At 36.6% G+C, this 17,513-nt stretch overlaps 1 protein-coding gene across 9 annotated transcripts in view; it reads left to right on the top strand.

Annotated features, from left to right (window-relative positions):
* The first annotated feature begins 203 nt into the window (after positions 1-203).
* Scaf8 (SR-related CTD associated factor 8) overlaps positions 204-17,513 on the top strand; it is a 212,126-nt gene continuing 194,816 nt past the window's right edge. For 7 of the 9 annotated variants that reach the window (XR_013091587.2, XR_013091586.2, XR_013091588.2 and 4 more), the window contains exon 1: positions 655-771. Coding sequence is in view for 6 of the 9 variants with exons in the window: in XM_076858100.2 (XP_076714215.1) it covers positions 742-771 (30 nt within the window). In the remaining 3 variants the exon portion in view is untranslated. Of the gene's footprint in view, positions 425-628; positions 772-6,586; positions 6,644-17,513 lie in introns of those variants that run through there. The other 2 variants (XM_076858103.2, XM_076858102.2) reach the window with 2 other exon arrangements.

Below are 17,513 nucleotides of genomic sequence, written 5' to 3'. Positions count from 1 at the left end.
ACATTCAGATTTTTCCTACAGCCGCGCTCAGAAGCGGCCTCCTGCGCCGGACACTGCCCGCCCGCCGCTAGCGCTCCGCAGTTCTGCAGCGCTCGCTCCCGCGCCCCGGGCGGGGGCGGGGACGAGCGGCCGCGAGTAGCCCCCAGCAATCGGGCCTGCGGGCGGCGACGCTCTGGCCGGCTCTTGCTCGATGGTTTCCGCGCGGCCGCCGGGCCCGCGCGGTCCAGTCGCCAGGGGGCGCGCTGGCTGGCGCCGCCGACTCCGAGGTGCGCGGCCCGATCGTGTCCGCCATATTGGATGCCGCAGCCGCCGCTGCCAGGGCTTCCTCCTCTGTCTTCGCCGTGCGATGCTGGTTCCTGCGGCCCAAGCGGCGGGGAGGTGAAACAGGAGCCCGTGGGAGGAAGAGGAAGAAGGGGGTGGAGAGAGTAGGGACGGGGCCTGCGGGTGGGGGACCGAGACCGAGCGGGGCGGAGAAGAGAAGGCGCCGCGCCAGCCCCTCCCCCGCCCGCGCCGACCCGCCCCGGCAGCGCCTGTGTTCCCAGACCGGCGCTCCGCCCGCCCCAGCGGCCATGCCGGGGCCTCGCTGCCCCTGAGGAGCTTCGCCTGCCAGTGCCTGTCCTTCCGCGCCCGCCCGGATCGCAGCGGCCGCTCTCCTGCCGGCGCCCGCGCTTCGGTCTCCCCTCCCAGTGCAGTGGCCGCCGCCTCTTCCGCCGCCGGGCTCGGGGCCTCCGCGCAGACAACATGGAGGCCGTGAAAACCTTCAACAGCGAGGTTGGTATCGCTGCCGGGCCGCCCCTCTTGCCCGCACCGACGCCCCCCCCACTCCCGGGCCCGGGCCCGCGCGCAGAGGGTGGGCGCGGGCCCGCGGGCTCCCCGGGCGGGGCGCGGCGGCCTAGCCGTGCCCGTGGGGGAGGGGTGTGCTTCGCGCCCCTCCCCCGGGGCCGGGGGGGGGGGCCGGGAGGGCGCCGCGCGGGGGGAGGTCCCGCAGGCTCCGCGCCCTGTGGATGGCTGCGGGTCGGAGGCGAGGCCCGCTCGGGCCCTCCCCCGGAGCCTCGGGCGGTCTCTCGGGGTCAGTTCCGCCGAGGCCTGGCCCGCCCACCTTTTCCTGGGCCTCGGAAATTTTTAACTGTTCGCAGAATGACACTCTGCGGACCTTCCCGCGCCCTCGGTGAGGCGGGCACCTATGGGGCAGTGGGCGAGAGGAACCCACGGGGTGGAGTGTTTATAATTGAGACTGTTGACTCGGTAACTTGCCGACTGCGGACTTAGGCCAATGAGCTGTTTGGTAAGGAGGCGAGGTTGTTCTGCGATTTATTTCTATTTGTACCGCCCTCCTTATCCATCACGACACATCTTTATGGTAGGGAGAGATCTGTGCACGCAGGGACGGAGGCAGCTGGGGGAATCTGTTCCCAAGGGGGTCAATCACGTGTCAAAAGGTTTTTTAAAAAGCAGGTGTCCGATTTTCATTTTTCAATTAAATTTATTGGTTGGACGGAAGGTTTCCTTACAATTTATCATTGCTTTTTAAGCTGTGGTTTCACTAGATCTTAATGCAAACATTAAACATCAGGTAAACAGTCACACAACAGAAATATTTTTCCAATCTGTATGCCTTTTAAAAAATACTCCAACGTGTTGGTAACTAAGTTAGCATAGTTTTTAAATGAACTTTTGATTTGGAAATGCTAATACATTCAATAATGTAATTGTTAATGTCGTAAATACTGACTTCTTAAAATACTAGATTTATGATTACCCAAATATAACAACACTTTTAAATGCCCATTTACAATTTTATTTTATTTTTTTACATTTTAAGAATTAGCATTTGGGTAGCTTAGCAAACAGGCTAATCGTTAGATTACATTATGTGAATAGGACCCTCCATATTAGACTAGATAGTGGTGACACTTGTATGAACTTTTTTTCCGAAGGACTTATTTGTTTTTTTTTTTTTTTAGTACTAGAGCTTTATTTTTTAAAAACAGCTTACTAATAAAAATTAGAGCTATAGACTTGGGAATCTTTTCTTTTTATTTATGAATTCATACCTGATAATTTGGGACAAATATCTTCACATAAAATTTGGCTCTCCCACCCAATACTTTGTGGTACTTAGAATATGAAACAAGAATTTAGTGATACTATATGTTTAATTTGTTAATAGTTTCACAACTGTACAGGAAGAAAAACAGCTTTGTAGCTTTTTTATTTGCTACATATAGTATTTGCAGCACTAATATTAAGGTTTTTAAAAACTCCCTTCCATTTTAGGGGCATCTCTCTTTGTTTAGGAGTTTTGTATTATGTGTTCTCCCTCTACTCTCCCCCTACCCCCCCCAAGGTTTACAGGAGCCCTCAAGTGGTAACCTAATGGTTAGTGCACTGTGGTTGGTCACAGTAAAGCATAGCTGAGTTTACCACCTCTGTTTCTTATCTAATCTTTATAGGAACTTGAGATTTTTGGTAGTCCTATTTTAGTGTATATGTAGCACTCCCACTCCCCTTTTAAGTTACAAAGAAAAGTCTTTAAACTTTATTTACTGATAATGCTGTAAGTTTATGTTTTTAAGATGGGGTTAGGTTAAAACTAGCAGTATGGAGTCGGGGTTGAGGAAAGGAAATATGTTTGAGTAAGACTCAGAATATGCATTTTTTTGGTTTAAAAAGATCTATTATAAAATTGAGTGAATATTGTTAATTAGTGAATGTTTTTGTTATAGTAAACAGTTTATGAATTAATGTGTTCCATTAAATCATGTTGTAAAGTATGAAAATATAGGAATCTGAGTTATAGAAAAAATGATGTTTTAGAATGCTTGCTTATAATGAATTTGGCTTTTAAAAGCATTTATCCTTTGGCTCAGTTCATCAGAACTTTGGTAAATTTAAAGGTGTCTTTGAAGCATTGTATTGTCAAGAAATTCCTTTTGCTTTATAAAGCATAGAAATTTATGTCTGAAATTATCAATGTTTAAGATGTTTGAAATATGAATGCTCAGATACTATGTCTTGCTAATTCTCAGGTTTTCCCAAACTGAACTTCCCCATGCATGTTTTAATTTTGCAGAGAATTTTGGCTTGAAAATAAGAACATGCTACTTTTTTAAGCTAAGAATATAGATTTTTAAATTTTGCAAAATGTGAGTTTAGTCTGTGGAAAATCCTGATCTTTTTATAGGATATGTATGTATCGTTATCATATCTCCCCCTACCATTATAATTTCTCAAAAGGATTCTGGTTCTTTCAAGAATTATGTGGTAAATTCCCCTTAATTATCATGAATTGAATGACATTTAGGCTCAAAAAATGATTTTTGTGTGCTCAGTGTGCTAATTTTGTATGGAAACAATAATTTCTATTAAGCATCATCACTGAGATCAAAGCATCCCATTGTCAGTTTTGAAATAATGGAAGTAAATTTGCCTATGTTGGAAGATAAGACTCTCTAAGAGTCAATGTTTGGCCAGACCAGTTAATCTTTGAAGAATTATCATGATAAGGTATTATTTTATTGCTCCATGTTTGTAGTATTTACTTGTTCTAATGTTAGAGTTTCACCTAGGGTATGGTAGGTGATACATGCTGAACTATTTAAATGTGTGGTCCTCTTTAGGACTGTGGTTGACTACTGGAAAGTAGTAGTTTTATATGTGAGCTACACATCCATATTCTGTATTTAAGAATGATCACTGTATGGAGATCATTCTGGTAGAGTCTCTCTGCCTCTGCTTCCTTTTTGAAAAGAAGGGAAGGAAAGAGAATGACAATGTCTGACCTTTCCTTTAGAAAATTTCAGATTAATTTGGAGAAAGCATTTTTTTTTTTTAAAAAGCATTTTGAAGTAATATATGAAAAATATAAGAGCCTGTTAGCATTGATTGTGCTTACACGAAGTAGCTAGAGGAGGTGTGACTTATGTGTTGGATTTTTATAATTTTTAAAATTTTAAAAAAATATAATCCCAGTATTGTCACACTCCAAAATATTAGCAGTAAATCTTAATCAGTGTTCAATTTTTTTTAGCTTCTTTGTATAGCTAGTTGCATTACTCCATTCTCCCCCTACCCGCCATGATCCATTTCTCTTGCTACCCTGAATAGACTGAGTAGGAAGATGTAGGACTCAATCTGTAGGTTTGAGATGTGTCAGAAATCTTTTTTTCAGTTTAATTTTTGGATTTACCTTGGCTCATAAACTCTAAAGGATTTTGTTTCCTTTTATCTTTAGGACACTTAAAATACTTGGTGTCTTTTGTCCTTCAGATCCTTTGATTAGGTAGCTTACTCTTGAAACTGTTACAGGAAACAAACTTCAGACTCAGTCTAATATCCAGTACATTTTCCTGTCTACAAAGTGAAACCCATTTCTGTTTTCCTTCATTTTCAGTTTCGTATCCAGAGAGTATTCATTTTGTCTAAACTATGGGACTTTTTATAATCTTCTCACCAGTATCAAGTAGTAGCTTGGTTTGGTAGAGAAAAGTGAAAAAGGTAGCGAGAATAATAAAAACATATTTGTTTCAATTTGTATGTTTTTTTCTTTGTTCTTCAGGAAAGAGAATTTACATGAAGCAACTCTGAAACATTGTGCTTTTCTTTGATTTTCATCTACTAGGGAACTTCTCATTATTCTTTCCTGTGTTTATTTTATAGTGGGAGTTCTGATTAATTGTGTCAGGCCATATTTGTTACCACCTTGGTAAAAGTCCTTTAAAGAAGTAGCATACTTAAGTTGTAGAGGAAGGAAGCCTTCCCTAACCCCTCTGGTTCATATCAGGATTTCTCAGTGTTGATACTGTTGGACTTTTGGATTAGGTAACTATTTGCTGTGAGGCATGATCCTGCACCTTGAGAATGTTTAGCAGCATCCCTGGCCTTTTCCCACTAGATATCACTAGCACCTTCCCCATTTGTGACAACTGAAAATGTCTACAGGTATTATCATCTTTGGGGAATGACCTTGATTGAGAACCACTGATTGAGATTTCCTTTTAAGTGTCTAAAGACATCTGTACTTTCCCTTCCAGTGTTTACTATAATTAGTCTTTACCACTGAATTAGAAGAATGACTATATATTCTCATTGCTTCATGTCCTTGGTACACAGGACAGCACTTTAATCAGTAGTACATGTACATACCAACAAAAAAAGTACTTAAATGAATGGATGGGTTATATACTAACTAGGTAACTGAATGACCTTGGCCAAGGTAGTTAGCATTTCTCGATATTTGGTTTTTAAATAAGTTACTGATTTGATTTTATATTTAGATTCCCTGCTAGTGGGACAATTCTTTGACTAACTTAATATAAAGTTAATTTTATGAGGATTTATTATGCTTAAGCAGTACTTTAAAGGTTATTTTTATGGCACTGTAGGAATATAGGAGATTAGGTGGAAATTTTTTAAATTTAAAACTTTTATCTGATTATAATTTTTACTAAAGGAGGGGCGGGGACTTTTTGATTGAAAATTCCAGTTAGTACGCAGCACTAAGAAATGACAAAATCATGGAATTTTCAGGGAAATGGATGGCATTAGAGCAGATTATGCTAAGTGAAGCTAGCCAATCCCTAAAAAACAAATGCCAAATGTCTTCTTTGATATAATGAGAGCAACTAAGAACAGAGCAGGGAGGAAGAGCAGGAGGAAAAGATTAACATTAAACAGAGTCATGAGGTGGGAGGGAAAGGGAAAGAAAATGGAAATTGCATGGAAATGAAAGGAGACCCTCATTGTTATACAAAATTACATATAAGAGATTGTGAGGGGAATGGGAAAAAAATAAGGAGAGAAATGAATTACAGTAGATGGGGTAGAGAGAGAAGATGGGAGGGGAGGGGAGGGGGGATAGTAGAGGATAGGAAAGGTAGCAGAATACAACAATTACTATTATGGCATTATGTAAAAATGTGGATGTGTAACCGATGTGATTCTGCAATCTTTGTAATGTTTTGAATAACCAATAAAAAAAAAAAAGAAAATTCCAGTTAGGTTAAATCCATCTTGGTTTTATGTTGTTTAGTAATTATACTCTGTTTTCTTCATTTTAAAATGATGATATGGTAAAAGACCAGTTTAAAAAATTGAGGATACAAGGATAATTGAGAGATTGATACTGATGATTTTGAAACTGCATGCTTTGAGAATGTCTTAATCATTCAAGATTACATATAATTTTTTTTTTGGCAAGATTGAAATCTACGTTACACATACCATTCAACCATTTTATACTAAACTACCATTAGGTTTGTTACAGTAATTTAGATGAACTTTTAGAGAATTTCTTTATCCCCAATCTCCTAAATACTTATATATTTTATGATTGATGGTTTCTTTAAAAAAAGGGTATATGGGTAGCTTAGAATAAGTGATATTACTGCTTACATATACAAATTCAGATATCTCTTTCTAGAGTCCATTGTGCTGTTTTTGGACAACTTCTAACTCGTAAGGGTATGAGAAAATGTAATCAACCTTGACCATGAACACTGGCTGAGCTCCTGAACTCTTAAGTGAGCTCATTTTATCTGGTTTTGTTTTCTCAACATCTTTCTCTACTCCTCTCTCTCAGGATTGTGCCTCTACTCCTGCTTGTACAGACTGCTTTTCCAGCAGCATGGACACAAGAAGCATAGTAAGATGATTATAATCCACGTAAGGCAGGCGCTTTGGAAAATGTTAGGTTTAAATTGATAGTGAAATGACATATTGATTATATGGGAGGTACTTGGAAGCAAAATGAAGTTTGTCACTCAGAACATGTTAGTAATCTTAAAGAGAGCATGTAAGAAATAAGTTGAATTTATTTGCAAGAAATTGTAAAATTTCTACCATGGGGGGTGTGGTTTGCATTTAGCAGTGAACATAAATCATATATAAATTCTTGTTAAATTTACTTGCATTCTGCTCCACCTAATTTTATGTTTTTTTTTAAATAAAAGAAATATGACTATATTTGATATGAGCAAATTGCAGAGCTCTTAATTTGATGGTTGGAAATAAAATACATTTTATTTTTTGAAGAAGTTCTTCAAACTATAAGATGACAAATAAAGGAATGGAGAAATAAAAAAAGACTAAATCATAGAGGAACAGATTGTGATAGAGTTACTTTAGTTATGAAAGTAAATGATGATGAGAAATGTTTTAGATCCTGTGATTTCTTGTATGAACTCTCAAGTTTGATGTAAATATGATGTGTTTCCTCTGGTTTTTATTTTATGAGTTAATTTCATCCTTTTAACTGTTTTATGAAGTTTTTGATAAACCATATTTTAAACTTAGGGAGGGATATGCAAATGTATTATGCTACCCACAGTAGGCAAAGAAATATCTTAGAAACTTTGAAATTACTTCATTTAGTCAGAGTGCAGAATAGATTATTCATGTTTTCTAGTATGATTGTTAAGTTAATGTGTACCAAATTCATTTTTGAAATAATTTTGCAATGTAATATAATTTATGTAGATGTACTTGAAAGACCATTCATCCTTTCATTCATTCGTTCGTATAATTCTTTGTGAACGCTTATTGTGTGCTAGGCATTTTTCTATCTTCTGTGGTACATTGGTAAACCAGACCAGCAAAAAGCCTTACCTTGTTGAAGCTTATGTTCTTGTGATCCTTTCTCTTTTGCCTCATTTTTTTTAAGAGAGAGAGAGAGAATTTTAATATTTATTTTTTAGTTTTCGGTGGACACAACATCTTTGTACGTGATGCTGAGGATGGAACCCGGGCCGCATGCATGCCAGGCGAGCGGGCTACCGCTTGAGCCACATCCCCAGCCCCTCTTTGCCTCATTAGTCTTGTGTTTAGTGTACTTGATGTAGAGCTGATGAGGCTGGGCAGGCATACTAACTCTTCATTGCTTCATTGCTGTTGGTTGCCTTTGTTTAGTGTCATTTCCACCTGGTCAATTTTCAGCATTTTGCATTTTTCCTCACAGAGCCAGATTGCTTGTCCACTGGTCAAAATAGAGACTAAGTAGGTAGAAGTATTTAAAAAAGAACATGATCCTCTTTTTCCAATAATGGGCAGTTATGACTAGTAACATTAAAATTTTATTTTATACCAAATTTACTGTCATGTATTTAAAAAAAAACCTCCAGTGACATTTTAGAATTATAACTAATATAACTTTTAAAGACGTTTTCTTTTTTTGGCAAGATACAGTTTCTATATGCAACTTCTTTTCAGTGGTGACCAAAGCTTTATGAATTTACAATTTATTTTTAAATTTTTTTTTTACACTGGGGATTGAATCCAAGGGTGCTTAACCCCTGAGCCCCATTGCCAGCCCTTTTTATTTTTTATTTTGAGACAAGTTCTTACTAGGTTGCTTATAGTCTTGCTGAGTTGTTGAGGCTGGCTTCAAACATGTGATCTTCCCGTCTCAGCCTCCTGAGCTGCTGGGATTAAAGGCATGTGCTACCACACCCGGCCATAAATTATTTTTAAAATAAACTTTTCCTTGACTTTAGTATATGAAAAATTTGAGATTCTCTCTCTCTCTCTCTCTCTTTGGTACCAGGGATTGAACCCAGGGGCGCTTAACTACTGAGCCACATCCCCATCCCTATCCCTAGCCCCTTTTTTATATTTTTTTTAGAATCAAAGTCTTGATGAGTTGTAGACCCTTGCTAAGTTGCTGAGGCTGGCTTTGAACTTGCAGTCCTCCTGTCTGAGCTTCACAAGCCAGTTGGATTACAGGCGTGTGCCACCACACCCAGCTGAAATCCTTTTTATAAACACTTATCTTCTGAATTTGGTGTGATTCCTCAGGGCTCATTTCAGTCTTGTGAATAAAGAACAAACCAGTTTTGGTCATGTACTTTAATGTGTAGAACTTGGGAAATAGGGGCTGGGTTTGTAACTCAGTGGTAGAGCGCTTGCCTTGCTTGCGTGAGGCACTGGTTCGATCCTCAACACCACATAAAAAATAAACAAAATAAATATATTGTGTTCATCTACAACTAAAAAATATTAAAAAAAAGAACTTGGGAAATAATATAGAAACCTTTATTTAGTAGCGATACTGGGTCACAGTATCTCCAGGGTTGACCAAATCCTAGTTAATGTCTTTTTTAAATTTTGGAATGTTTTTGATACCATACAGTTTTATGGAAGAAATTGATATTATTGAATTTATCAGAATATTTGACATATGGGTAAAAATCTTGAAGTAAAAGCATTTTATTTATTTTTTTGTGGTCCTGGAAGTTGAACCCAGGGCCTTATGCTTTCCAGGCAAGCACTCTACCACTGAGCCATATACCCAGCCCTATTTTTTTCTTTTCTTTTTCTTTCTTTTTTTTAAATATTTGTTTTAGTAGTAGATGGACACAAAACCTTTATTTATTCATTTCTATGTGGTGTTGAAGATGGAACACAGTGCCTCACACATGCTAGGCAGGTGCTCTACTGCTGAGCTACAACCCAAACCCTAAAAGTATTTTATTTCTGTGCTGGAGATTGAACTTGGACCCCTGGGCAGGTGAATATGTACTCTGCCATTAAGCTATACGCTCAGCCATGGCATCAAAGTTTTTTTTTTTTTTTTTTTAAAGAGAGAGTGAGAAAGACAGAGAGGGGGAGAGAGAGAGAATTTCAATATTTATTTATTTTTTTAGTTCTCGGCGGACACAACATCTTTGTATGTGGTGCTGAGGATCGAACCCGGGCCGCACGCATGCCAGGCGAGCGCGCTACCACTTGAGCCACATCCCCAGCCCAAAGATTTTTTTTTCTTAATCTTTTCTCCCTTTCAAATGAATCTTGAATAAATGAAATCTTTACAAACTAAAACATCTGATATTTCAAATGTCTAGTTTGTGTAACAGTTGCTCACCATAATGGAAAAATGTCTGACTTATGTATTTTTTTTTTTTTAAGAGAGAGAGAGAGAGAGAGAGAGAGAAAATTTTTAATATTTATTTTTCAGTTTTCGGCGGACACAACATCTTTGTTTGTATGTGGTGCTGAGGATCGAACCCGGGCCACATGCATGGCAGGCGAGCACGCTACCGCTTGAGCCACATCCCCAGCCCTGGCTTATGTATTTTTGAAGTACTTACACTTTATACCAAACATTTTATTTAGAATGAATGACTTTATAGTATAGTTTTCCCTGGGTGTTCAAGGATGTTTGAGTCTATGATAACCCTTTCACTTGGAGATATGCAGGTCCCAAGATGCTCAAATCCCCTGTATAAAATGACACTATATAGTATTTGCATATAACCTAAACACATTCTCCTCTATACTGTAAATCATCTGTATATTACTTACAATTCCTAATACAATATAAATGCCAAGTAAATAGTTGGTATTGTTTATTGTTTAGGAATAATGACAGTGCATGTTCAGTAAAGTTGTTCAGTAGAGTTATTTTTCCCTAATATTTTTGACTTGTGGTTGGCTGAGTTCGTTGATACACATGACTCACAGATGTGGAGGGCTGCCTGTATATTATTTTAGATTCTTCTGTTTTCCCCTGTCCATCTTCATGTTTCCATGAATCTTAAAGGATAACTTTTGAGAAAGGTTGGATAGGTGAGGTTCCATTTTTACCGAGGAAATGGAGTTTTGTAGGTATTAGAATAGGGACTGAACGTGCAGATGTTTTTCTTACCTTTCTGTGTAAAGGAGAACCATCACTCATGTTTTCATAACTTTTTGCTGGCAGCATGTGCAAATATAAATTAACTTCATTTTTTCCTCATTCTTTCAAACTATAATTTCACACTTATAGAAAAATTACAAGGAGGATATTTTTTGTGACTATTTCAACTGTATTTCTCTACCTTCTGTTAACCATATTTGCTTTCTTATTCTTTGTTTCCATTTACACATGAGCACACATAACCTTTTTTTCTGAATATTTTTAGAGTAGATTCCGTCATGGCTCTCTTTACCTCTAAATAGCTGTGTATGTTTTCTTAAAACATTATTTAATCATGGTTATCAAACTTGAGAAATTAGCACCCATTATGTTATCTGAAAATCTTTTTCAAGTTTCACAGAATGTACTAGTACGGTCCTTAATAGAATAATTCCTATACCACACACACCTTAACATTCATTAGCTTTGTCTCCTTTAATTTGGAACAGTTGATTATTCTTTTGTTATCTTTTATGACTTTGAGATGTTATTTGGTAAGAATAAACCAGTTGTTAGAATTCACTCAATATTGATTTGTCTGCTGTTTCTTTATTATTAGGTTCAGGTTGTGCATTTTTGGCAGGAATATTCCGGAAGTGATATTATGTTTTTCTCTATACACCATATCAGTAGGCATATAATGTCCATTTATCTCGTTAAAGGGGAACTGTTATCTATAAGGTTTCTCCATCTTCTTGTAACATGTATTTTAAGGGGAGATGTTTTAATGCAAGTGTTAAAAATACCATCAAACCTTTTCCACTTGTTTTGATATATGTTCATTTCTTGCCTGAATCAGTACTAATATTGTTGCCAAATGGCAATTTTCTAAGTCTGTCATGTCTACCTCTTAGTTGGTGTTCTGTAAGAGCTTTTCTTTACCTCCATTTTTATGTATGTATGCATTATCATTATGAACTCATGGGTTCTTTATTATTTGCTTTTTTTTTTTTGGATACTTCTCAGGTTTGACCTATCAGAGCTCCATCAGGCTGGCTTCTGTGTCCTTTTGATGAGTACTAATCATTTTCTGAATACTCTCTTATTTTCTGGTGTAATAAGATACTCCTACCCTACCTAGCCATGGTAAGCTATTTCTTCAGGAAGCCCTAGTTTCTTTTAGAGGATATATATCTGTCAAGAGATAAAGCTAAATATTTTATACAAACACATGCACACACCTCTTTATCTTATATCTATCTGTCTAAACAGGCATGAGTTTATCATGATAGCTCCAATTCCAGTCCAGCAGTATAGGGTTCATCCTAGCCTTGCTCCTTTTAAAATCTGTAATTCCTTTCTCTAACATTGAGATACCTGGTTTCTATAGTATATTTAGTTATTATTTGCTTACTTCTAACATAGACAGTAGTTCCAAAATTGCTAGAGCTATGCCTGTGGAAATAAACATTATTAACTAGAGTTTAATGTTTGTTTATAATTTATTTTTTGTTTAGCTTGATGGTATACCATCAGAATACTGTGTATAAACATTACCTGATTAGTTTGTTTCCTTTAATGTGATTCTGCTATTTGTTTGAACTATAGTTAGGTTCAGTCTTTTTTTTGTTTGTATTCCACTTTGATTTTTTTCCTGTTTCGTGTGTGTGTGTGTGTGTGTGTATGGTTCATTACAGGTAAATTCTCTTAATCCTCCTTTACTTTTTCCTAAATTTAACATCATAACTTATGCTCTGGTAAAAACATCATAACTACTTATGCTCTGGTAAAAACAAACCATTTATCTAACATTCTTCATATCAGATAACATTCTAAAATTCAATGTTAAATATAGAGAAGAGAGATGAATGTACTAACATTGCAGATTCTACTGAGAGGTGAAAGGCAATCTGTGTTCAGAAAGCATTTGCTTCATTCATTCTTTTGTAACAATTCTTCTGTGAATAGATTCTCTAATCCATGGATCTGTAAATGTTTTCTGCAGATTGTAATATTTGTGTCCCACAAAACCTAAGTTATTTTCTTTCTTTCTTTTTTTTTTTTTTTTAAGAGAGAGAGAGAGAATTAATATTTATTTTTTAGTTATCGGCAGACACAACATCTTTGTTTGTATGTGGTGCTGAGGATTGAACCCGGGCCGCAGGCATGCCAGGCGAGCGCGCTACCACTTGAGCCATATCCCCACCCATAAATTATTTTCTTTAAGTGACTGACTAGGTTGGTATAACGGCATGGTACCAGTCACCAAGATTGGTACCTCGGGGAGGTGGGTGAACAAGCAGCTTGAGGAGAAATATAACTTGGGGAGTTAGAGTAGGTAGGGGAACATCATTTTTTATTCACCAAGAAAAAAAAGAAATATCCTGTTGCGTGGGTGGCTCATGTCTATAATCTCAATGACTCAAGAGGCTAAGGCAGGAGTATTGTGAGTTCAAAGACAGCCTGAGCAGCTTTGCTAGTCCTTTTTTTTTTTTTTTTTTTTTTTAAGAGTGAGAAAGAGAGAATTTTTAATATTTATTTTTTAGTTATCCGCGGACACAACATCTTTGTAGGTGCTGAGGATCGAACTCCGGCGGCCGCACGCATACCAGGCGAGCGCACTACCGCTTGAGCCACATCCCCAGCCCCGCTAGTCCTTTTCACAAAATAAAAAGGGCTGGGGGTATAGCCCAGTGGTTGAGCTCCCTTGAATTCAAACCCCAGTGCCCTGTTCCCCACCAAAAAAAAAAAAAAAAAAAAAAAAGGTTGGGGGAATACAATTGTTAGATAATGTAGAGGAAGAAGAGAAGTAGGCTTAGAGCAAACTCTTATTTGCTCTTTTGTTTTTAGGTTGGATGGTTGGTTTCTTCCTTCACTTCCCCACTTTAATGTTTTTATTCTGTTATATTGTGTTTGAGAGTATAAAGCTATTTACAAGTGACTGCATGAAGTATGCTTGACTTTAAATTACATTTATTAGCCAGATGTTCTTATATATGATGAAAATTTAAGTAGGATATTGAGTGGTCTATGAATAAAGTTAAAGACTTAAATTTTAATGAGGATTTGTTAGAATTTTAAACATTAAAATTTGTTAGAATTTTTAGCATTTGATTTACTGAGACAATTCTTTGCTTAACTCTGGTCTTAATCAGTTTACTGTAAACATGAAGTAGTGAATTCAATGACTAATAATTTGGTAATTACTTGATAAGTTCTAGATAGTGCAATTGTGAGGACTTCTTATGAAGATGCTTTATAAATGAATGATTCTTTTTCTTGTTCTTATTTTGACCATTTCACTATATCTGAGCAGTTATAAGAAAGTAACATTTTTCCATTTTGATTAAGGACGGGAAAGAATTGAAATTAAAGAAGGGTGAATTGTTTGAATCACAGGGAAAATTAAAGCTGAAGAAATTCTTTCATATATTCATGTGATTATATAAATTTCTTTTTTCTCATGGAAAATAATTTGTATTCCTTTTGATTTTAGCATGTAGTAGCTAAAGATCATCACTGCGTTACACATATGTAGCTACAGATATAACTAAAGCTTATGGCTCTATACTTGCTCATTTCCATTGTTAAACCTCATTTCCAAAAATTACAAACTTTAAACCAGACTTATTTATTAAACTTAGTTTGAAAGTGAGGAATCAAGACCCAGAAGTGATGAAAATTGTTCAGAACCATAACTTAACTAGAGCACATAGTTAATAACTGAATTAGAACAAATTTATCCTTTGTATCTCAGTTCACCCCCCTATTCCCCAACAATGGATGCTTTTGAATGTTTTTGGTAAAGTTTGTTAGTTTAAGGTGGAGGAAGAATGGAAATTAGTGGTTTTTAGTAGATAATTGTTTCAGGCTAACCCTGGGGCAGAATAAATAATACTATATTCTGACACTCCAGCTCCTGGAATAAGGCACCATAGAATAATCATGCTTTCTTTGAACAAAGTGACACCTGCTTAGCTAGCAGCTTTCCAGCAGTTCACCTTCTACAGAAAATTGAGGAGCCAGTGAGCTTTAGTACAAAATTCATGTGGCAGAGGAGTGCAGTTAATTTTTTAATTTATATTTTTAGCATGTTTCTAGTGTTCACATTTTAATAATGGTGGCTATTTTGTAACTACTTCTTTTAGATATTTGCAAACAACTGTTTAGAAGGCTCCCAGTGTTCTAAAGCATGAAAAAGCTGCAGAATTAATTGAGTTGCTGTCAAAGAAAGATGTGACAGATAACAGTTGGCAACAAGGGGTGAGATGGTGGTGGTATCATTTAAAAAATGGGATTAGACAAGATGTCCTAATTTAGGATTCCTTAAGTATTAATCCTGATGAATAAGTTTTCCAATTAAATTTTTCTTAGCCTCAGTTTATTCATTTTGAAAACAGATAATGGCACATTCCTTGAATACCTGTCTGACTTGGTCTGAATATTTAAAGATCTTAATAATTTTATAAAGTATTTGGAAAGCTAATACTAGTTTTAGCTAGTACTAGTATAATATATTAAAGATTTTTTAACAGCCAGAAATTTTAAAGAATTCTAAGGAAAGTAGTTTTAATTAAAATGTAGCAACTTGGGAACCTGTATCATTTTTGATAATTTTGTTGCCCTGGAAGATATCTTGATATTATAACATACATTAATAATGAATAAAAATTGTAAAGCCTAAGTCCAAAAGAACATACTAGAATAGAATGTCCTAATTATATTCTTCATTTTTTTCCAATAATGGGGAAATGTTGGATAAGATTTTTGAACAATAGACAGTAACAAAATGCAGATCATATCTGGTATTTTGAACAATATTTGTAGTGTTCATCATTAACAAGAATACCATTGCTTTAAAAAATTCAGCAAGGCTTTTAAAGAAATCATTTCAAACAGTAATAAGTATAATTTTTCACTTGGGCGCATAAAAATGTCTTTCATGTTTATACACACATATTTACAAATATATAGGTAGATGTATGCTTATAAATATATAGCTAAATGTACATGAAAGATTCTGGAATGTAACCTGCCAGTCTTTATAACACTGGTAATTTCTGATGAGAGCAGTAGGTAGATAGGGTGCAGTGAATTTGAGAGCTTTAAATAGCTTGAATTTTCCACTTTTATTTTGTTGAAACTCAAACTGTATGTGTTTTAGCTTTTGGAAAAGGTGGAATTGTTCTGTTTTACCTCTAATTAAATTAATTTTTAAGAGAAAGGAACCTTCCTTGTTAAAGTTTGAAGTCTTTAAGCATTATTGAGTGATGTATGAAATTTGTGTTTAAATAGATTTATCTGACTCTTATTTGGTCAGTGTACTCACAGCTTTATAATCTTTTGTCTTTTGATTAAAGTCTACTTTGTTATTAGGTTAAAGCTATTAAATGGTGTGTCTTCACAGTCTTCCACCATCTTATTTGGTGTTACAGTTGTATTGTTTACATGATTGCCAGCTCGTGGGTTTCTTTGTTTTTGGAAACTAGATCATATCTTATTATGTGTATCTGGTTATGCAGAAGAACTAGGTTTGACACATGGTTCTGTAACTTACTTAACAGTTCTTTAAATTTAGTTGTCATTTAACTAAGTTTCTACATCCATAAGATGAAAATATTATGTCAATCAATTTTCAGGATATTCTGACAGTAAAAGTGATTGAACAATTGTGATAGTGACAAAGTACCTTAGATCTGAAAAGTCGTACTTACTACTCTCTTAGCCTCTTTTATCATTTCTTAGATGATTTTAACCTGAGGCTGAGTTTGTTCTCATTTTTACTTATTCTCCTTCTGATAGTTAGTTTTTCATACTTATTCCTTGTCTCTTCAGCTATTTTCTGGAATGATTTGAATTTTTAATTTTCTTTACTGGGATTCAGCCCCGTATATATGTGCATTTGAAATCATATTGCTGTCACCGCAAATTTAAACTTATCTTTCTCCCATAGATGTCCTGCTTTAGACTTGTGTTTATGATAGTAGTAAAACCATGTCCTTAAATACCCAGACTCAAAAACTTGAAATTTTCCTTTCTTTCACACATTTTATCAGTCATGACATTCAGTGTTAATTTTTAAAATATATTTGCATCCTTTCTTTTTTATCATCAAAATTTTAGTTCATGTATGCCTTTCTTCTCCTTTGATACCTATCTATCTATCTATCTATCTATCTATCTATCTAATTTATTTTGGTACTTTGGATTGAACTCAGGGGCTTTTACCACTGAGCTACATCTCTAGCTCTTTGTATTTCTTGAGTCAGGGTCTTGCTTAGTTGCTTGAGGATCTCACCAAGTTCCTAAGGCTGGCTTTGAACTTGTTATCCTCCTGTCTCAGTCTACAAGTCTCTGGGATTATGTATGCACTATCGTACCCAGATGTTAGAGTCCATTTTAATTTACTATTTCTTCCTGGTTCATGTAGTAGAACTAGTTTTTTTTTTTTTTCTTTTTTAGATTACTACTTTTTTATTAGATTTTTCTCTTTGAATGATGTTTCCTGGATCACTTTATCCTTTTAAAATCCTTTCAGAGTCCCTTTTCCTCAACTGTGTGTGTATATTTTGAGGGATGGGGTGGGGTACCAGGGCACTTGGCCACTGAGCCACATCCCCAGCCCTATTTCGTATTTTATTTAGAGACAGGGTCTCATTGAGTTGCTTTGTGCCTTGCTTTTGCTGAGGCTGGCTTTGAACTTGAGATCTTTCTGCCTCAGCCTTCTGAGCCATTGAGTTACAGGCCCATGCCACTGCATCCGGCCCATCTTTGTTCTTACTGGTTTTGCAACTCACTGCTATTTTTCAATAGAGTAGCACAAAGTTGTGTTCAGAGTCTAATGTATTTATTTCATTACAAAGTAAACATTTCTTCCATCCTTTTTTTGTAATGACTGTTTATA

Source organism: Callospermophilus lateralis, chromosome 6, assembly GCF_048772815.1.
Source record: "Callospermophilus lateralis isolate mCalLat2 chromosome 6, mCalLat2.hap1, whole genome shotgun sequence".
Taxonomy (NCBI): Eukaryota; Metazoa; Chordata; class Mammalia; order Rodentia; family Sciuridae; genus Callospermophilus; species Callospermophilus lateralis.
Note: the sequence above shows the minus strand (reverse complement) of the source record. Positions and strands in the feature narration are given on the sequence as shown.